Source organism: Microtus oregoni, unplaced genomic scaffold (genome assembly GCF_018167655.1).
Source record: "Microtus oregoni isolate MIOR12 unplaced genomic scaffold, Mior012 000015F_ref0000493, whole genome shotgun sequence".
In the NCBI taxonomy this organism is placed as follows: Eukaryota; Metazoa; Chordata; class Mammalia; order Rodentia; family Cricetidae; genus Microtus; species Microtus oregoni.
In genome coordinates, this window is record NW_024543074.1 from 43,024,862 (window position 1) to 43,046,645 (window position 21,784).

General features: G+C 48.0%; 1 protein-coding gene across 1 annotated transcript in view; it reads right to left on the reverse strand.

Annotated features, from left to right (window-relative positions):
- LOC121456411 (proton-coupled amino acid transporter 1) overlaps nucleotides 1–17,431 on the reverse strand; it is a 34,184-nt gene extending 16,753 nt beyond the window's left edge. The window contains exons 1-2 of the mRNA XM_041664523.1: nucleotides 17,296–17,431; nucleotides 5,948–6,092 (exon numbers count right to left, since the gene is read on the reverse strand). Coding sequence (XP_041520457.1) covers nucleotides 5,948–6,087 — 140 coding nt within the window. The 5' untranslated portion in view covers nucleotides 6,088–6,092; nucleotides 17,296–17,431. The remainder of the gene's footprint in view (nucleotides 1–5,947; nucleotides 6,093–17,295) is intronic.
- Between the last annotated feature and the right edge of the window lie 4,353 nt (nucleotides 17,432–21,784).

Below are 21,784 nucleotides of genomic sequence, written 5' to 3' on the forward strand. Positions count from 1 at the left end.
CCAATGCCTATCTGCAAGGCCCCAACATGAAGAGCCCTCACAATATTTTACCTAATTTCCCAAACAGTCTTACGACATTTGATTTCATACATGAGGGACCAAAGAGTTCAAAGAGCACACTTTGAATGTGTGCTCAATGACAGTACTTCCTGACTCTCCTCTCTTAGAAGCCAGTACAGAGGGATGATGGCATTCTATCTTTTCCGGCTGCATTCAGAGCTAGATTAGACCACTGAGTGATGACTGATGCCTCCCGAAATGACACAGAGGATAACAAGATGTAGGATGTGTGGGAAAACAGGGGTAACCAAAAAATAAAGTCCAAGCTAGATGTGGTGGTAACACTTAATACCAGCACCTAGGAGGCAGAGATAGGTCAATCTTCAAGAGTCCAAGGCTAGCCTGATTCACACACCCAGTGCCAGGCCAGCCAGGACTAACAATATAGTGAGTCTCTGTCTTAAAAACAAAAACCAAATAAACAAACAAAAAAAACCCACTAAATAAATGAATAAAATAAAGTCCAGCCCCTCTACTACACAATACCCGGTGGGTCTCAACATTCCTACTAGGCCAGGCATGGTGGTGCATGCCTTTAATCCCAGCACTTGGAAGGCAGAGGCAGAAGAATCTCTGTGAGTTCAGGGCCAGCCCTGGTCTACATAAGTTCCAGAAGGGCCAAGGTTAAATAGAGAGACCCTGTCTCAAAACAGCAACAACAAAGAGTTGCTATTGGATTTTGTGTTTGAAAAAAATAGAGGCCAGCTGCTTCTCCAGTCCCAGGACCAGAGAAGCCCTCTTCAGGGGATCCCTGGTTTACCCCATACCTTAAGGACAGCGGTCCCTCTAAATTTGTACGGATTGTCCCCATTATTTCATGACTTCATATAAAGCCTCTCATGTGTTCTCATTCATTTTTTTTTTCACTCAACAAATACTTGGGCGGGTCTGGATGAGTCAGACATGGATGCCAGCCTCTGCGGACATGTACTATCTGGAGGGAAACACGAGATTAAGGGTGGGGGACACTGCCAGGGAGAACTGAGGCATGAGAGTGGAGGGCAGAAACCTGAGGCCAGAAGGTGAGGGGGATGCCACTGCCACAGGAAGGCAGCAGATTCATCCCAGACTACAGAGGAGTGTGCTGTTGTGGCCTCTCTTTTGTCTTTTGTTCCCCGTGACAGAGTAAGAAACAGCTCAAGTGAGGTGCCTCCAATCACTCAAGACTTGACCCTGGACATAAAAATCCTTTTGCACAAACAGCCCTCAGGATCCCTCAAAACGGGTGCTCACACACAAATCTGCATTTGGCAGAAACCGAAAGCCAACAGCACTTGCTGCCCACAAAGGCCATTCCCTCCAGTCTACCAGGAAGGTCATCGGGCCAGTCTGGATCTGTAGGATGGACCATCAAGAAAAAGGCCTTTGACTCCCAGGAGAGATGTGTGCCTATGCTCCGAGCCACAGCCCAGAGTCCTGCAAGGGTCCAACCGCATTATCAGCAGCCAGTAGCCAGGAGGACAACGGGCCTGTTAAATCTCTACCTTGGCAAACAAATGTTTAACCCACTAAAGTGCAAAGGTAAGCTTGTATTACATCCTCCCTCCTTCCCAAAGTCTTCCCAAAATGCCCCTGTGCTGGGCTTCCGACTTGGCTGACTGTCACTCTGCGTGGCCATTCCCTCCCGTTCTGGAAACTGTTATCTCACCTGAACTGTGAAGTAACGGGACCAGGGCAGGTAATCCTCAAGTCCCTTCAGTTCAGAAACATCAAGCTTCTAGGCCCAGGGTCAAAATTGCCCAAGGTGATGTCACCCCAACACCAGGTAGGCATCACAGTATCACCCATGGCTGTGACATTTTAGCCATACCACAGGGTGGGTTAGTTTCTGAAGACAGAAGGGAGAGACACCAACCAGATCCATCTAGTTTTCATTTGTGCTATCAGTAGCTCTTAGGCTCCACCCGCCCCCCGTCTTCTTCTGCATTCTCTGATGAATTAAGGACCCTAATATCTTTGCTTATGTAGGTTCAATCTGCAGAAAAGTTGTATTACTAAAACTCAAATTTTACAATTTACAATTTAAAATAACAGTAAATTTAATAGATACTAATAGTTTAATGATTGAAGTTAAATATGGGAATTAATTTTTAATTTATGTGTATGGGTGTTTTGTTAGCATGCATGTCTTTGACCCACAGAAGTGTACTGCCCTCAGAGACCAGAGAGAGTGTTGGGTCTCCTGGGACTGGAGTTATGGACGTTTGAGCCACCATTTGGGTGTTGAGTATCAAACCTGGTCCCCTGAAGGAGCAGCAACCATCTAGATCTCCAGCCACTCCTTTTAAAAAAAAATTTTTTTGCACACATGTATGCACATGTGTGCTTGTATTCCCCCCTCTGTGTGTGTGCACACACGTGCATGTGTGTGTGTGTGTGTGTGTGTGTGTGTGTGTGTGTGTGTATGAGTGAGAATGCCCTCAAAGGCCAGAAGAAGGTATGGGATTCCCTAAAGCTGGAGTTATAGGTAATTGTGAGCTGCCCAGTATGGGTGTTGGAACCAGAGCTCAGGTCCTCTGCAAGGGCAACAAATGCTCTTCACCACAGAGCCTGGGCTCCAGCACCGCCTCCTCCATCACCACAGGGCCTGGGCTCCAGCACCGCCTCCTCCATCACCACAAGGCCTGGGCTCCAGCACCACCTCCTCCATCACCACGGAGCCTGTGCTCCAGCACCTTCTCCTCCATCACCACAGGGCCTACATTCCAGCACCACCTCCTCCATCACCATAGAGCCTGCGATCCAGGTTCCAGCACCGCCTCCTCCATCACTGTTTAAAACACCTCCTAAATGTCTCATCCTACAGAAGCCAGCTGGGTCTCTGTTTCAACATTCAGTTGAATTGCTTTGGTGAAAGACTATGAGAAAGTGTGCTCTCCCTAGACGTATACTGGAAAAAGAAGGAACATTTCAACTGTGGCAATTCTTCTCTAACATCACTCCAAAATGCATCTGTTAGCTGCAGCATGGACTCTGTCCCTCCCATGCCCCGTTCCCTTAACCACTGTTGCAGCTGTTGGCAGGAACCTGTCACTCACGCACAATCCCTCACATTTGTGGAGGATCTGAATACTAACCTCTTGCATTATATCAGCTCAAAGCAAAGCTTTGACCTCACCAGAAAGTATTTGTGAGCACACGGTGCCAGACATGAGAGTGGGTTGGATGTTCGGCTTGTTTGTTTGTTTGGCTTTTTGTTTTTTGTTTTTCTTTAATTTTGCTTGAAAGCTCAAATTTCATGTGAGCCACAAAAACACTGTTGGTGGTTTTTCTTGAATTAATAAGTCCGTTTCTTTCATTTTCAAAGGAAATGCAAACACTAGGGTCTGAAAACCTAGTTAGCTGGTTGCTCTTTCTAGTAAAACAAACCTTTTCTATTAAAAAAAATAATGAACAAGAACTCCAGTTAGTTAAGTTGACAACTGCCAATACTCACACTATGGTATCTGGTATTTTTTTATAGTGACAACTGAGAGACCCACGCTAAAGGTTGCAATTTAGTAAGAATTAATGGTCTCACTATCTCATCAAGGACTTTTTGGTTATTGGAGATAGGCTCTCATGCATCCCAGGCTGGCCTTGAACTCCCTATGCAGTCCAGGATGACTCTGAACTTCTGATCCTCTGGCCTCCGACTCCCAAGTGCCACCACACTGAGTGTGTGTGTGTTGCTGGGAATGAGACCCAGGGGCCCAGGGCATGCTAGGCAAGCACTCAGCCCCAGCCATTGCCAAGGACAATCTTTTTTTTAAAAAATATTTATTTATTTATTTGTTTATTTATTTATTATGTATACAATATTCTGTCTGTGTGTATGACCGCAGGCCAGAAGAGGGCACCAGACCCCATTACAGATGGTTGTGAGCCACCATGTGGTTGCTGGGAATTGAACTCAGGACCTTTGGAAGAGCAGGCACTGCTCTTAACCTCTGAGCCATCTCTCCAGCCCCGTCAAGGACAATCTTAAGCAGAAATGACCTCTTCCTGCTACTCACAAGTGACTAGGATAATGCAGGTGTGTGGGGGTTGAGGGGGAGGAAGCTGCACACACACTGCTCCTGCATCCTCGTGCACATGTGAACAGAATGAAAGGTAAATGACATCTTAGCACTTTTAGGAAGAGAAAGGTTCTTGGGACCCCAAAAGCTCTGCAGACCATATTCGGCAAATGTCTGTTCCAAGTTAACAAAGGCCAGCAGGCAGCTAGCTGGTGCTCAGCCTGCTGGTCTGGGGAAGCACCACTGAGGTGGGGTAGAGAGCGGTTACTACTACTCAACAGGGCAAAAAGAAGGGAAATGTGCCCTACTCTGTCACAGAAATGCCTAAGGTCTCTACTTTATTGTACTCAATATTTTGGGCTTTTAATGATCTTTTAAAGGCTAGAAGAGCCGGGTGTGGTTAAGCAGCTCTTCCAAGGTCCTTTGCTCCCTACTAAAGTAGATAACGAGGAAGGGTAAAAGGCTTTAAATCACTCCCTCACACTACCTAGGAGAGATTAACAAGAGTCCTCAATCAGCCTTGGCCCACCTGGCATGCTTCCTGAATAAATGCCTGGGTAGGTCCTGTCCCCAGGCTGGAGTGACCAAATAAATACTTTCCCCTTAGAAAATGTCCTAACACAAGCCAATGGAAGGTGCTATCTGCTTGGCTTCATCCAAGAAACCACGGACAGTGATAAAAGCAGCATGGAGGGCAGTCCAGGCATGCACCCTTGAATGGTGACCTGGAAAGGCCAGCCACAGGTCGAGTTTCAGAAAGGTCTCTCTAAAAGTGAAAATTTAGAGTGAGCACAGAAAGTTCTGTGCAAACAAGTTGATGATTAGAAGCCTTTCACAACCCCTGAAGGGACTTCCTCCTCCCTGGGAGACACTGATGGGGTGGATGAGGTCAGAGGAAAGACAGGAAGGAGGTCCTGGCTGCCAGCAGCAGCACCTTAGGCAATCTTTTCCTCCAGCTAAATTGCAAATCAATTGGGAATCTATAGCAGTATCTTGTATGGGTGATAAGCTAAAAGCCAAAACCTTTGTGTTAGCTGTGGCAAGGAGCCAGCCCATGTGAACAGGCTATTTTCCATGCCCACCTCAGTTCTCAGTGGAAAACGTCCCTCCCAGGAGAGACTGCAGGCAGAGGGCATGTCCCCACAACGTCCACATTCTCTTGAGCAGTCACAGAGAGTGGGAACATGTAGGCACAAGCAGCCCTCGGGAAGTTACATCCAACCCACAATGGAACCCAGGAAGGGTGACAGCTGAGATTGGGGATAAATGACAGGGCTGCCAAGGACAGGATCCTGGGACTTTGAAAAGGGCCAGGGACATGCTGGGAAACTGAGAACAGAACCCCTCCCTCTGAAGTTTGCAGTTCGAACCTCACACAGCCAGCCCAGTTGCCCAGTGTGCTTCTCAACCGGTCCTTATATCTGGAGAAACTGAGGACCAAAGAAGGCCAAATTTGGCCCCGATGAGAGCAGTACAGCTTCCAGGCTCAAGACTGCAGCCTCCTTAAGGAAGGCAAAGTGGATCTCTCTTCCCTACCTACTCTGGAGGGTTCTTAAAAACCGCTGCCACTCCCTTTCCTCACGTCTGCCGCCTGGTGATGGGACAGGAGTCCCATGAGGCTCTGCCAAGGAGGCGTTAATGGGGCCAGGCGCATCTGACACTTGGTTCTAGCCCAAGAGATTATGCCTCTAGAGGCTTTTAAGTCAACGCTCTTCCTGGCCACCAGCCTTCTGGAACTAACAAGGAATGAGAAATGACCAGGAAGGGCAGAGCCCTTTCCTCTGTCAAGCTGGGTATGATGTCCAATGGGAAGATGGAGGCACAGTTCGTTCCCGGGGAGACTTGGGGACAGGAAAACCCACTCCATGGCAGGGGTCACAAGTACTCACGTTGTGCTATTGCTCTCCCCTAAGCGCTGGTAGGAGCCAGGGGAGAAGTTACCAAGGCCTTCAGATGGGGTCTCCTCAGGGCTCACGTCTGTGGAACTATAGTCGTGATAATCTTCGTTCCGAAGTCTCTGCGTGGACATGGTAGCTGTGGGGACAGAGGCGGCGTTAAGACCTCCAGTAGCTGGGGCCTTCATCTCCAGGTGTGGGGTGGGCTCAGACACTGCGGTAGCCATTGTCACAGCTGTTCCCAGTGACAGATGCATCACAGAGTGAGTCTGACTGGAGTGGCCAGTCCCAACCAAGGAGAACGCAAGAGGCACGAAGTCCACAGGGCAGGCTGGGCCTGTGTGGCCTCTGCCTCCCCACCTTCCCACATGGTGCCATGCTCATAAATTTCTAAATTAATTCTAGGGCACCTGGGCAATGAATAAGTAAAGTCGCTGGGCAGGGTGGGGTAATGCAAGTGTGCACTTCCAAGGAGCCTTCCCTGGTCTTCTGGCTGGGTTCACCCCCACCCTCCTCTGAGCTTATCTCTTGGACCTCAAACAGTAGTTAAATCACACGCCTTCCCCAAGAGCGAGCTCTCAGATGACATGAACCTAGATGTTTCTTCGGGTGTCCTTTTTAATCCTCTGCCTTGAGCAGACAGCATGGTGTTAGTCATGAGATCCCTCAGGGCCATCCAATTCTCCTCCAGCTCCACAGGGTCCCAGACCACAAACAACTCTCTCTTTCCCACCATGAGCTCCGCCCATCTCCTACTCTTTGGAAGCTGTAATGGTTAATTTTAATCGACACCTTGACACATCCTACAATCCCCTTAAAAAGAGAATCTCAGTGAAGGTCTGTCTAGGTCAGGTTGGCCTGCGGGGAACGTCTATAGGGGAACCGTCTTAAGTTAACTGATGTGGGAAGACACTGCCCACTATGGGCAACACCATTCCTTAGGAAAATCAAGCTGAGCACAAACAAGCGTGGGAGCATGTCCGCATTCATTTCTCTTTGCTCTTGACTGTGGATACAGTTAACTGTTTCAAGTTTCTGCCACTTTGACATCCCTGAAACAAATGACTAGAACCTGAAATTCTGAGTTAAAATTAACCCTTTCTCCTCCAGTTTGTTCGCATGGGCGCCTTCATCAGAGCAACAGGGATGAAACTAGGTCGGGGTGATCAGAAAGACTCATGTCCTCACCCTGGGCTCTTCTTGCCACTAACCTGAGTGTTGGAATATGGTGGCTGACCACAGCTCAGAGGAAGAGGAATGCGAGCAGGAAAGACCATGAGATACCTACCCCATCTTTGTCTCAGTAGCTCCTCTCCATGATGCTATGTTGGGGGCTCATAAAATGGTTCCCAAAGTCCAATATAAAAGGCACAGCTTTGGCAACCAAGCAGTGTGAACTAAAGGAGGAGGCCTGAAGGGCACAGGAGCTGCCCCAACAACAAGTCCGGTGACCTTCTCCTGCTCCATGCCTTCCTCCCAACCTCTGTCCCCGAAGTGAATCTCAGACACCAGAATTCTTCCCCTCTCTGCCAAGCAGCCATGAGACCTAAAATGGCCATTCTACCCCTTCTGTTTTCTTTGTCCTGTCCTGGAAGGAGGGAAAGTTCCACACAGAGGCAGACAGAATCTGAATGGTCAGACGGGTGGGGTGTAGCTCAGTTGGCTTCCTCTACCACACACTGTGGCCAGTTTTTCCACACAACTGCCCATACTTCAGCAAATTGGAACGTATAATCGGGAATGTGAGCTCAAAGTGAACGGAACCCCCTGGGCCCTTCCATATTTTCCTTAGAAGGCTCCCATGTCACATAAAATGTTGACTAAATAAATACTCACACCCTCATTAAAGCCATCTTCTTACAGGAACATTGATCATAACCTTCATGACAGGGAGGACAGTGTGACACCTTTCCAGCCCCATGCCTTCTCTTAAATGTTTATGAATTTGCTCATGTTTAACGGCTGGTGAAAGAAGTAACCCTCCCTGCTGTGTGCTGATGAGGGATGGTGAGGCTGTGTCCTCTCCACATGGCTCTGGGGAAGAGAAGAGGGAAGAAGAACAGAGGGAAGGGCTTTTCTCAGCCAGGGGAAAGTCGTGGAAGCCCCCAGAACCCTAGCCCGGTGCTAAGGAGCCTTCACCTTAAACTACTCATTGCATAGAGGAAGGCTCTCCCCCAAACTGCCAAGCAGTAGCAAGGCCAGAAGTGTATCTCCCTCCTGGCTGCCTGTTGGTGTGGAAATGTGTCCTGGTAACAGTACCAGGTGCTGTGGGATCTAAACAGAAAACAGTCAGGTCCCTATTCTTCAAGGATCCGCAGTCTAATAAGGGTGGGAAAGTACATTAGCAATAAAAAATGATCAAGAAAACCCATTCCTTCTCCACCAGGCTCTCCCCCAGCAAGCAGACACCAGCCTGGCTTGGGTGAGAAGCTGGCTCTCCAACTGCCACCCCAACACCAGCTGCCCAGAGGATGTCTCTCTGCTCAGGGCTCCCCTCTGCGGACGCCTGAAAACCAGCCCTACCTCCAGCACAAGAGTGATCCAGGGACACATCATCTTCTACCAACTGTGAGCCAGGAAAGGAGCCGCACATCCTCACAAGGGAACTGCATAGTGGAAAGCCAGTGAAGGGCTCTTACTCCATTTTCTGTCGCTTTAACAAACTATCTGAAGCTAGGTGATTTATTAATAAATGAGCAGGGGCTGGAAAGATGGCTCAGTGGTTGAGAGCACTGGCTAATCTTCCAGAGGTCCTGAGTTCAATTCCCAGCAACCACATCGCAACCATCTCTAGTGGGATCTGGTGCCCTCTTCTGGCATAAAGATGTACATGCAGATAGAGCACACTGCATAAAATAAATCTTTTAGAAGGAAGGGAGGGAGGGAGAGAGGGAAGGGAGGGAGGGGAGAGGAAGGGAGGAAGGAAGGAAGGAAGGAAGGAAGGAAAGAGCTCACAGTTCTGAGTGTTCAAGTATCTATTGCTTCCCTCAAGGGTCTCACCCTGCTTTATTCATGGCAGAAAACCAGAAACCCATAGGAAGTGAGGAAGAACTGTCACAAGAGTGAGGAGGCAAGATCACAAGGTGAGAAGAGACCAAAGGGAAGAGTCATGCTCACTTCCTAACTGTTCCCAAGGTTACTAACCCACTCACTGGGCAACTACATCAACCCCTCCATGACAGTAGTGTCCCGTGGGTCTGTTAGAGACCCCAACATTCCTCAACACCATCACCTTGGGGATGGAGCCTCAACATGATGTTTGGTGTGGATAAAGCACATTGACTCCACACAGTGCCTGTAACCCCAGGGAGGAACCCCCTGCTCTACTGTCACCGGCTCCCACTGAGAGCCCAAGGATTGCATTGACTCATGGGACACAGAGACTCAAGCACATCTGGGGGAAGCAAAAGCCTACATTGATGTAGAAAGCGGAAAACCTTTGTCATACGAGCAAAAGCTAATAATGAGTCAATGATTACCCAGGAGGCCTGGGTGGGAAGCTGGCCTCTGTCACCAATTTGCTTGGTAACCGAACAATTTTCTTCCCTATGATCTTAGTTTGCAAACATAAAAAGGAGAGTGGGACACAGACCGGGGCCCCCTGTAGCTCTGAGGTGTCAATCAAAGGATGGAACTGCCTATGTGAATAGCAACTTATTTTTAGTCTCTTCCAGCACACCCCACGCATCTAAATAGAACCTGTATGCGAGCTGTGAATATTACTGAAGGCAGAGGCAAAACAGGATGATGATAAATTCCCCAAGACCAACCCAGCACAAACCAAGTGTGGCCAGGGTGTGGTGACTCAACCTATAATCCCAGCAGTCAGGAGACAGGTTACAAATTCAAGGCCAGCCTGGGCAATACAGTAAGACCCTGTCTCAAACCTAATTAAACTGGATATGGTGACTCACGCCTTTAATGCCAGCACTTGGGAGACAAAGGCAGATGGATCTCAGCGAGTTCCAGGCTAGCCAGGGGTACATATTGAGACATTGTCTAAAAAAATAATAATAATTAATTTCATTTAATAATAAAATACAGGAAATTTATGTTAAAGAGTCTGCTGTGGCACAGATTCTCAGTTTGTCCCTGACACTGTAAAGAGGTTTCTCTATGCCATGTGTCAAAAGTGAAGTTCCCCACAGCAGAATGAAGCGAAGGCAACTGCTCAAAACTAACCTGAAATCTCTAGATCTGAGGTCTAATGAGTGGCTACTGATACGGGGGATGTGGCTTAGCAACGGTGTGCATAGTGATGATGGGGGAGATGCCGTTTATAGGCACTGGTTAATGATAAACTTAAATGAATAACATAATAATACATGCTACAGAAACGGGTGATTCCAGGCTACACCAGGATGGGAAGGGAAGCAGGCAAAGAGTTGCAGAGGCTTGGGCATTGCATTGTGTACCAGGCAACCCACTGAAAGAATCATGAAGTTAGAACACACTGTATATATATCCAGGGCTCAGGGCCAGGAGCAGGAAAGGGGTGGAAATCTGATAAAGGAGGCCATGAGAACGTCCACCCTTATGACTTAAGAACTACAACACTTGTTTTGTTTTGGGCTTGTTTTTGTTTTGGGGGTGGGGATCAAAGTGACAGAATCACACAGGCTAAGAAGCGCTCTACCACTGGGTTGTACCACAAGCATCCCTCTTACCCCCATTTTGTTGTTGTTGTTGATGAGACAGAGTCTTGCCCTTGAACTCACTCTTGAGATTTTCTGGCCTCAGCCTCCCAAGTAGCTGGGATTACAGGCCTATACCCTCAGGCCAGGCCACTGAAAGTCAAAGGGCTGCCACAAGCATTAGACATTTCCTTTGGAACCTTGAGGATCCTTTAGCGCAGAGACTGGCAGTTGGGAAGGAGGAGGGAGGTACCTGGTTATTGTAGAATATTATTTTAAGATGTGTTCATGCCGTGGAACATTTGTTTAATGATGCAAAGATGTCTTGCGTTCTTTTATGTTGCATTTGTTTAACTCTGTGAAGCTGCGTTACTTGGCCTGTATAAAACACCTGACTGATCTAATAAAGAGCTAAAAGGCCAATAGCAAGGCAGGAGAGAAGATAGGTGGGGTCGGCAGGCAGAGAGAATAAAGAGGAGGAGGATCAAGGAGCAAAAGAACAAGGAGAGGGGGACGCTAGGGGCCAGCCACCCAGGCAGTCATAGAGTAAGAGCGAAAGTCATAAACAGAAGTAAGAAAAGGAAAAGGCCCAGAGGCAAAAGGTGGATGGGATAATTTAAGTTAAGGAAAGCTGGCTAGAAATAAGCCAAGCTAAGGTCAGGCATTTATAAGTAATAATAAGCTTCCATGTGCTTATTTGGAGCTGGGTGGTGGGCTATCAAAAGAGCAAAGAGCCCAAAGAGACTTGGTTGTTCAGGAAGAACTTTCTATTATATTTGCACAGTTGTCCAAACAGACAAGACCAGTCTGGGAGAAGGCATGTTTCCCAGGGCTCGGGATGGGGCCCAGCTGGTAGGCAGTTTGCCTGGCACAGCATGCACAAGGCCCTGGCTCCCTCTTCAGCACCAGTATGGAGTGCAGGTCTGCAATCCAGCACTCAGGAGATGCAGACAAGAAGGCTCACAAACTCAAGGTCCTCCAAGGCTGGCCTGGGCTACAGGAGACCCTGTTTGAGAAAGGGAGGGAGAACAGAGAGATTCATCTCCGGCAAGGCTAGGCAATACCCCACTCCCAGTTGGCACACTGGGGAGGGTGGACACAGTCACCCCATTCTACACAAGGCCTCTCCTTCCTCTTCCTTTTCCTGCTCCCCTGCTGTGCCACCCACCCCCTAGGCTCCCTTGAGGAAGCCTGTCATCCACGTCAACTCCAGCAACTGCCAACCCCTGCCCCCTTGGGAGATTTAATGGGACCTGTTAACGTGAAATGGGGGTTATGTAATGCGAGAAAGTTGAAGCAGGCTTGTCTTTCAGGTTCTTGAGGACAGCAACAGTTTATGGATTATGTGTGGTCCGTCAACACAAGGCGAAGTCTCCACTCAACAGGACCCATAGGGAAGTTAAGGCAGAATTACCAGGACGGGCTACAAAGTGAGACAAAACAAACCCAGGGATCAAAGCTGAACCCTGAACACACTAGAATAAAAATGACGCAATACCTCGTGAATTTAAATTTTTATGTGGTCTATGTGTTACAGTGATATTACTTTGGAATATATTCAGTTAAATATTAAAATGCAAAGAATGGGGGCTGGAGAGATGGCTCAGAGGTTAAGAGCATTGCCTGCTCTTCCAAAGGTCCTGAGTTCAATTCCCAGCAACCACATGGTGGCTCACAACTATCTGTAATGAGGTCTGGTGCCCTCTCCTGGCCTGCAGGCATACACACAGACAGAATATTGTATACATAATAAATAAATAAATAAATATTTAAAAAATAAAAATAAAATGCAAAGAATGCTATTTGGCGTTTTGGCTAAGATCAGATGTAGAAACTGCAAAAAAAATTTTCTAGATTTTAATGTTATTACATTATATTTAGAAAGCAGAGAGAATGTGCATGCTACCTAGCGGCTCTGCTCAGCCAAGGCTAGGAAGCCTTGTTTTATTTTTATTTTTTTCTTCTGGACTCAGGCTCTCCTCTCTCTGTAACTCAGACAGGTCTCTCTCCACTGTGTCAGCCACCCAAGTACTGGGTTACAGCACCCCAACACTCAGCAGCTTTGGTTTTATTGGGCTTCCCGAGTGACCCTGATTACAATCATTTACACAAAGCACTTCAAAATATATAATCTTATCATGATGCCTATACTTCCGGACTCACCTCCCACCACAGTTAGGAACCGGTAGTAATTTTTAAAAACAGCTTTTAAGACTTATTTTACTGATGTGTATGCGCGTGCATTTTGTGTGAATATATGTCAGAAAAGGGCATCAGAGTCCCTGGAGCTGGAGTTCCACGCAGCTATGTCCCTCCCGCATAAGGGCTGGGAACCAAGCTTGGCCCTCTGGGCAGAGGAGCAAATGCACTTAACCTCTGAGCCATCTCTCCAGTCCACTATGGTGAGTACTTGCAAACTAAGTGGTCTATTATTTTAAGGCCATGAGTTGGATTCTAGAACCCAGAGCAAGCAGTACATTCTTTTCTCTGGTACTAAAATTCTATAGAAAAGAACAGAAGACACAGACTGGGTTGCCCAATGTGGTCTAGCGGGAGGGAAGTGAAAATTTCTTCCATCTACAAGAACAGTTAGAAACAGCACTGGGAGGCGCTCCACCAAAGCCACCACAGTGTATTCTGCAATCCAGCCTCGTGCCCGAAGGAGTCCCATGCTGGGGCAGCCACGGGACAGCTGCTGTTGTCAGCAGTGTACGGTGACTAAGGGACAGGCAAGCTTGGTTAGTTTTTACCCACACACACCAAGTGCCAGGGCCAGGCGTGACTTTACAAGAACCTACATCCAGAGGCAAATCATAGCCTATGCAGAGAAGGCCCCATCCAACTGCCAGATGCAGAAAGGTTACCTGCAATTCCAGGTCAGCAAACCACAGTTCCAGACCAATAACCTTCTACCACCAGATGGTACAGGCTCTAAAATGCCTAGCCCCAAATTGGTCCTAGAGCATGATATATACAGGCTAGCATCAGGAAGGAACTCCAGCAAAGTTACTCTCTCTGCTTCTATCTGAACTCCTTCACCTGAGAGACGGTCCCCAGTACGTAGTACTATTAGGAAGATAAGATAAAGCCCAGGTGCTTTGCCTGACACTCAGTGATGGTAGTGACTGTTACCATGGAGACACCCTGGACCAGAGAAAGATTCTTTACACAAACTTTGTAGTGCTGGTTAACACTCTACAGGACTGGCCAGGTTTCTGTCAACTCGGCACCTTAAGCCAGGGTCACTGCATTAGCCGGAATTCTCTAGAGGGGCAGAACTGACAAGGATCCAGTCATTGTTCAGCCCACAAGGTGGAATGTCTCGGCTGGTCTTCGGTATATGCCAGAATCCCGAAGAAGCAGGCTTTCATTACAGTGAAGGAATGGACTTCCTAGCAAGAGCAAGCAGGCAGAGAGCTCTTCCTTCTTCCATGTCCTTTATACAGGCTGCCAGCAGGTGTGACCCAGATTAAAGGCAGATCTTCCCATCTCAAAAGATCTGGGTGAAAAGTAGGGCTTGCCATTTCAAATGATTTAATTAAGAGAAGAAAATCCCTCACGGGTGTACCCAGCTGTTTAGTTTTGGTTAATTTCCGTTGTAGTCACGTAGACAACCAAGAATGGCCAGCACACCGCCGGGAGAAGGGAATCTCAATGGAGAAAATGCCTACATCCGATTCCTGCAGGCAAGTCTGTGAATGTGAAGCATTTCCTTGATTAATGATTGATGTGGGAGGGCCCGGTTCACAGGAGGTGGTGCCACCCATGAGCAGGTGGTCCTGGTTGGTGTAAGGAAGCAGGCTGGGCAATCATGGGGACCAAGCCCATAAGCAGTGTTCCTCCATGGCCTCGGCTTCAGGTCCTCCCTCACTGAGTTCCTGCCCCATTTATGCCCTTCATCATAAGCTATAAGATGTAACAAAGCCTTTCCTCCCCAAGTTGCTTTGGGCTGTGATGTTTATCACAGCAACAGAGAGCAAACAAGGACAAGGACTGAGATGGGTCCCTAACTTGAAAATGTTGAGCTAATACCAAAGGCCTGCAATGCCCTGCACAGACAGACTGCTGAATTCACAGAGAAAGGCAGCACAGAGGAGACCCTGCCACGCATACACACACATACACACACACACACACACACACACACACACACACACAAGCAGGTCATTGAGTCCTGGCTTGGATGTCTAGGCTTCCAAGAGCAATGTATTTGGGGTAGCCTCACAAACAGCATCCTGTGGCTTCCATGCTAAGCAGCTTACATGCCAAACCATGAGGCGGAGGTCTGCATTTTGCATCTGGCCAAAGGAAGGAGGCATGAGACTCTCAAGGCCTGGGCTCAGGTCAACAGACGAAATGGGACTCTCCTTCACAGGAAAAAGAAAAATCACTTCAGGAACATGGTTCTAGAAATGGTTAGCAGCAGCTTTGGGGCAGGTGAAAGCAGAAAAAAAAAATTCACCAGCCCAGCCCAGGGTCTGGCTTCAAGACAGGGAAGGAGCAACAAGAAGCCGGCTCTAAAGAGCCGAGACCCTCATGAGGTGGGAGCTGAGGCAAAAGGAAGGAAACGAGGTGCTGGCAAGTTAGCTGTCAGCAAAATCTTGCCTTGCAAACACAAGGGCCTGAGTTCAATTCCCGAATCCAAGGGGAAAAGCCAGCACAATGATTTCCTCATAATTCAGGTGCTTGGGAGATGGAGACAGGTGAATCCACCGGGCTCACGGCCAACCCAACCTAAACAATCAGCCAGCTACAGGCCAAGGAGACTGTCTCAGCAAAGGTAGATAGCGCCTGGGGAACATCACCTCAGGTTGTGTTCTGATTTCACACACACACACATGCACACACTCATGCATGTGCACAAACACACAGAGAAAGGAAGAGGGAGGATGGAAGGAAAGGGAAAGGGGAAGAGAGGGCAGGAGGGGAAAAGGGGTTGAGAAAGAGGGAAAAGGAGAGGAGAGGAGAGGTAAGGAAAACACAGCTGTATTTAGGTCAGTTCTCTAGCCAACTAGAGATTCACCTGCAAAGAAACCAAGGTAATCAATTAAATGCCCAATGATAATTCCATGTGGCGACAAGGAACTCCACACTGTGTCTAACACAAAAGAGAACTGATTCCTTGAAAGTTTTCATACTCAAACCACTTCCCGGACTGCACTGATCTCAACTGTAGTCTCCAGAATAATAAAATAAACAAATGCCCTCTCTCCTAGACTCAGGGCTAGACAAAGACAGCAAAACATGGATGAGGCCAAACGAACAGCCACGGGGTTAAAGAGAACGTAGAGACAAAAACAAAGAGGCTGCAGCGAGCACATACATCACACAGCCTCAAGTTAGCGCTAAGTGCTGAGAGCCAGCGGCACCTCCTACTTTCAACCTCAAGAACATCTTTAAAGAAACATGGTCCATAGTCGAAAATTAAGGTATGGGATGCAGACTACTGGAAGAGTGCTTGCTCAGTATGTCCAAGGGCCCGGGTTCCATCCATCCAAACAAAAACCCTATATGCTAAATATACCTGTTAATTAGTAAATTAGAATGCAAGCAAGAGCCAAAAGAGGTCTTGGTCCTGAGAAAGATAAGTTGCCAGTTGTCTACTTAGCCATAATGGGGGCCGTAGGGGGGCGGGGCTTGTGCATTCAAGACAATCAGGAATAAGTATAGGTAAAACTCCTTCCAGAACGAGATCTAGCCCTTGTACACAAGGAGTGAGAAATCTCTCCGAATAACAGCAAACAGACCCCAATGATGAGAATGTCAGAACAAAAGGACGCCCGGGGACTCAATCAGCCCTATTGCCATACACTGAAAAATGTAAACCCAGCTGAGGATTCCCAGTCTCCTTAGGCGTCAAGCAAGAGGCAAAAGCTAAAACACTAGGCGATTCCCAAGGGTCAGTCAGTTCCTTACAGGACACTATGTTGCTATCCTGTACCAACAAGCTCCCGCCCCAGGTCCCCCCACACACACCCCCGCGCCAAAAAAATCCATCCACATAAGCAGTCGCTACCAAAATCTAATTATGGGAAACAAAACAAAGCAAATGGTCTTCAAGATCACATCAGGGCTTCTCCACGCCCTGGCCCCTCTAGCCTATTCCAGCTCCTATTTCATTTTTCTGTGTGACTTCCACAAAACAGGAGAACGGTTAGAAACGAAGCCTACAGAGTGATGAGTGTGCAAAAAAGAAAAACCGTCAGCGAACAGAACCACACCCAGAGCCCAAGACTGGCGTGGAGAACCCAGGCAGAGCAGAGCTAAACAAGGACGCGACCCACAGCGGAAGGGACAAGTGGCCCTTCGCAGGGCGAGTTTCCCCGCAGAAGACGACGTGGCAGGAGGCTAACAGCTGCCGGAGCTGACACCCTGCGGCGAGAATATCTCAGAAGCCCCCCGTACAGCCCCGAGCCTGTTTCCCCTCCTATCGGAGGAGGGGAGTTGCAGTTTGGTATCCTGTGACCCAAGGCAAGGGCATGGCTTGTCCAGCCGCATTAGGAAACATGGGGTTGACCAGAGCAGGGCATCCGTGAGACCCTCTCCACCTGGAAACCGCGACTGCACACCTGTCAAAAGGGCTCGGGAAACCCCACCCCACGGGTGACCGGTCCCTGAGCAGCAGCGTTCGCTTAGCGGGAGGACCGGGCGCCTGGCGCTACAGCAGGACTTGTCTCCGGACTGCAGCGCAGGGCGTGCACTACTCACCGGTGGCTCGACCCTGTCCAGCCCAGGCTCCGGCTCCAGCTCAACCCACCCCGCGCAGCCTCAGCGCCGACCCCTAGCCATCCTTTTTAAGTCTGCTGGACAGCCGCTTCCGGACCCCGTCACGTGACGCCGGCTCCCCAGCCCAAGTCATGTGCTGTCGCGCTCCACGCTCCTCCTCCCAGATCCTTGTTCCGCAGCGTCACCTAGCGGCCTTCAGCTGCCGCTGCAGAAAAGCTGCAGAAAAGGCTGCCCTCTGGGACCGCCACAGCAAAGGCGACCTTGACTTGGGATGGGCTGTCCCCATTTTTGCAAAGTAGCCACATTAAAAAAAAAAAAAAAAAGTCAGGCATGACAATGTATACCATAACACCAGGGTTTGGGACCCGAGGCAGAAAGATCTCTGTGCCTCTTCAGCAACTAACTGATCTAGCTAAAACAGTGGGCTCCAGGTTCAGTGAGAGAGAGACCTTGTCTGAAAACAATAAGATGGAGGGGGCGACTCCAGGAGACAAAGAATGTCACTGTCTGACTTTTCTCTGCCCTACCCTTACGTACACACTCACATACATTTAGTCCATACAGACACACACATAGACATGCATTTTTACCCCATGCACCACACATGTACATAGAGATACACACACATACACATGCATGCATATACTCCACACACCATATACACACAAGTATACACTCTGTACACCACACACAAGCATATGCTCCATACACCATACACAGAGATACATACATACACACATGCATATACTACATACACCATACACACAGATGCACAGACATACACATGCATGCATATACTATACACACCATACACACACAAGCATACACTCCATACACCATACACACAAGCATATGCTCCATACGCCACACAGAGATACATAAATGCATATACTCCCTACACACTCAGTATTTAATAAATAAATGGGAAATACTATTTTTAAGAAAGGAAAAGAAAAAGCAATACAACTTCCAGAGTCCCTCTTCACACTTGCTGGATATCACCCAGGAGTGATATCCGCAAAGACATGGGGAGATTGGGATTCCCCTTCTGCTGAGAGCCCCACATCACAGGACTGGCTTGATGTGTTATATGTTGTCTAGCACTCCTACAGTGTGGCAGAGAGTAACCCCGAGGCCTGATCCCCTTCACTTCGCGCTGAGTGGCTTCAGAACTCCCTTTGGGTTCCCCATCTAGAAAGCTCAGATGGAAGCATTGCTCAGTTCTTCCCCTCCCCTGGTGGTTTGCTGGTCACATAAGATCTGTCACCTAAAGGGGTCATGCTACAGAGAGATTTTGGAGATAACCCCTTCTGCCCCTAACAGTAGGGGATCACTTCTGTTCTCCCCCAAACCCCACCCTCAAGGGCAATGCGTCCTGAAATATCATATGAACTCTACTCAGATCCGCTCTCCTTTGCAGGTCCATGGTTCTCTGGTCTATCTGGGTACACTCTGCTTCCATCCTCTCCGCTGAAGGTCTTGTATCTCACAGTGGCCTGGGCCCGTGCAAAGTTTCCTTGTACATTAACTGATTTGATCACCGTGTGGACCCTCATGATACATGCCAGAACACTGGCAGAGGTCAATCCAGCGTCCACTTTCCCAGAGCAAGCTTCCAGGCCCTGGCGGCAGTGAACACTTTGCTGCTATTGCAGGACAGTAACCGCTGTGGCCGGGACACAGACGTCCAGGCCCTTTATCAGAGTCCCAAGAGCGGAGTCACTGTTAACACTCATGGAACTCTGCTATAGCAGGAGCACTCAGCACTGCTCGAGTTTCAAATACTTGGAAGCCACAACAACACGGTTCAAAAGCTCATTACGTGATGTGAATGAAGTAGACACACTTTCATTTGGGAACAACAATGAGAAAAGATAAAATGGTCATGGAGAAGGCCAGGCACCATGAGGACGTTGTGAGCTGGTGACATGGCGGGACTCTGCCTCAAAGCAAGCGAGCAGCGGTACTGAGGAAATGAAGATGGCCTTAGAAGCAAGAACGACACCCGAGGAGCAAACTTCAGGAAGGACTGGTGCCAGAGCGGCAGGACCGGGGGGTGTCTGCCCCCAGTTACCCGGTCAACCCTTCCGTCAGCCTTCAGAGGGTCTCTCGGCCTGGAACTCACAAAGTAAACTAGATTGGGTGTCCAGGGAGCCCATCTTCACCTTTCCAGTACTGGGTTACAAACCAGTGCCCCTATGGGCTTCAAACTTGCACAATAAGCACTTTCTCAGCCGAGCCATCTCCCTAACCTGTTCTGACTCTTTTCTTATGGTTTTTGAGACCATGAAAGGAGACAATGCAATTTTTAAAAAAGGACTGCCACTAATATTTTTGCAGCAAAGTATTTGAGGATACATTATGGCAAAGTATAAAAGACACAGTCAAGGCTGGGGCTGCCACTCAAGGACTGAGAGTCTGCCTGGTGTGTGTGTGTGTGTGTGTGTGTGTGTGTGTGTGTGTGTGTGTGCAGCACCATGTCATGTGATACAACACAGCTGATTGTCACTAGAAGCACCTGGGTTCTAGTGCCGGTTTTTTTTTTTCTTTTTAAGCTATTAAAGTTGCAGACATAGCAATCAAGGTCCTAGGAAAAATGCCAACTATTCAAGATTCCATTTGTTCTGGGGTTAAATCAGCCTGTCCTGGCAGTAACCCCAACACTCCCCCACTTAATATGAAGAAGAATCCTGTAGGAGCAGAGGCCTGGGGTAGGGAGCATGATGCCAAAATGCCAAGGGGCAGGCATCAAATGACAGGAGTGTCAGAGCACGTGGACCTAGGTGAGGCACCATCCTGTCCTTGGCACCAAACCAAGGTTGGCACAATTGACAGGTCCTAAGGTAGCTGGAGCTCCTGAGACAGTTATGCCTAGCCAACATCAGCCTTGTTCTTTTACATCAAGAGCTCTCAAAACATTGTCATTTACTGCCTGCTGAGATGTTGACAAATCAGGAAAGCCCTGTGTAAGAGAAGTATCCTAAGTATGTTTTGTTCAAGTGGCGACATGAGAATCAAAGAGGCTGTGTGGCCATCAGGATTATAATGGAATTGTCATAGGTAATCAGGCATGTATGGGGGAAAGCACAGCTACCTAAACTGTGGGTTGTGGCCCTGTATGACATCATGTAACTAACTGTGGGGGTTGTGAAAACTTAGAACTGGTCAAAGGTTTCTAAGTGTGCAGTGACAAAAAAAAATTACTTCAAAATCAAATTTATGCTGAATCTGGAGCACTTCTGTGAGTGCTTCCCATAGCCATATCGAACGGATGAGCTCTGAGCACGTGACATGCCTGTCGTGCCCCTGGTCATGGTACACAACATCACTGCGCATAGCCTGAAACAGCTCAGTTATAGCTCACGTGTTTGTGGTGTATGTCATAAACAGCAATGTTTTTACTGTGCATTCAGTTACTGCTCTTACAGAATCATAAAGGTGAATTATGAAAAGAACATCATTTTGAGTGAGGTAACCCAGACACAGAAAGACAATTAACACATGTACTCACTCATAGGTGGTTTTTAAACAGAAAGCAAAGAAAACCAGCCCACAAATCACAATCCCAGAAAACCTAGACAACAATGAGGACCCTAAGAGAGACAAGTAGAAAAAGACAAGATCTCTTGAGTAAATTGGGAGCATGGGGACCTTGGGAGAGGGTTGAAGGGGGAGGGGAGAGGCAGGGAGGGAACATAGAAAAATGTAGACCTCAATAAAAATCAATAAAAAAATACTAACAGTTAAAAAAAAGAAAAGACTTTTAATATTTCCCTAGGATCATTCCTCAGTATGTGAGTGTCAGATCAGTCTGTCTTTCAATTGGATTGGACTAGGAGATCTAATTTTTAAAATTGGGTTTTCAGGACTGGAGAAATAGCTAAGAAAAGTTCTTTCTGTTCTCGAAAGGAACCCAGGCTCAGTTCCCGACACCTCCACAGCAGCTCACAGTTACCACTAATTTCGGTCCCAGGGGACCCCATGCTCTTTTCTGCCCTCCATTGTTGTGGAATAGAATATTTGTTTCGTTGTGTAAAGATGTGCTGCTTTTGTTGATGCTGCATTTGTTGAACTATGTAAAGATGTGTTGCTGTTTTACCTTGCCTGCCTAAGGCACCTGATTGGTCTAATGAAAAGCTCAACAGCCAAAAGCTAAGCAAAGGAGGGATAGGCAGGGTTGGTGACCAGAGAGAAAGGAGGAGTCAGCTAGCCAGATGAGGGCCAGACAGACAGACACGGAGGAAGCAGGAAGGCGGGATGGACAGTATACAGATGAGGCAAATGTGCTCGGGGCAGCACACAGATTATAGAAATGAGCTAATTTAAGGTTGTTGTTTTTTTAAGAGCTAGCTAAAACAAGTCTAAGCTAAGGCTAAGCATTCATATTTAATAAGTCTCTGTGTTATGATTTGGGGCCTGGTGGTCCAAGAAAGCCTGCAACACTCCATGGCTCCTACACACACGTGTGGTG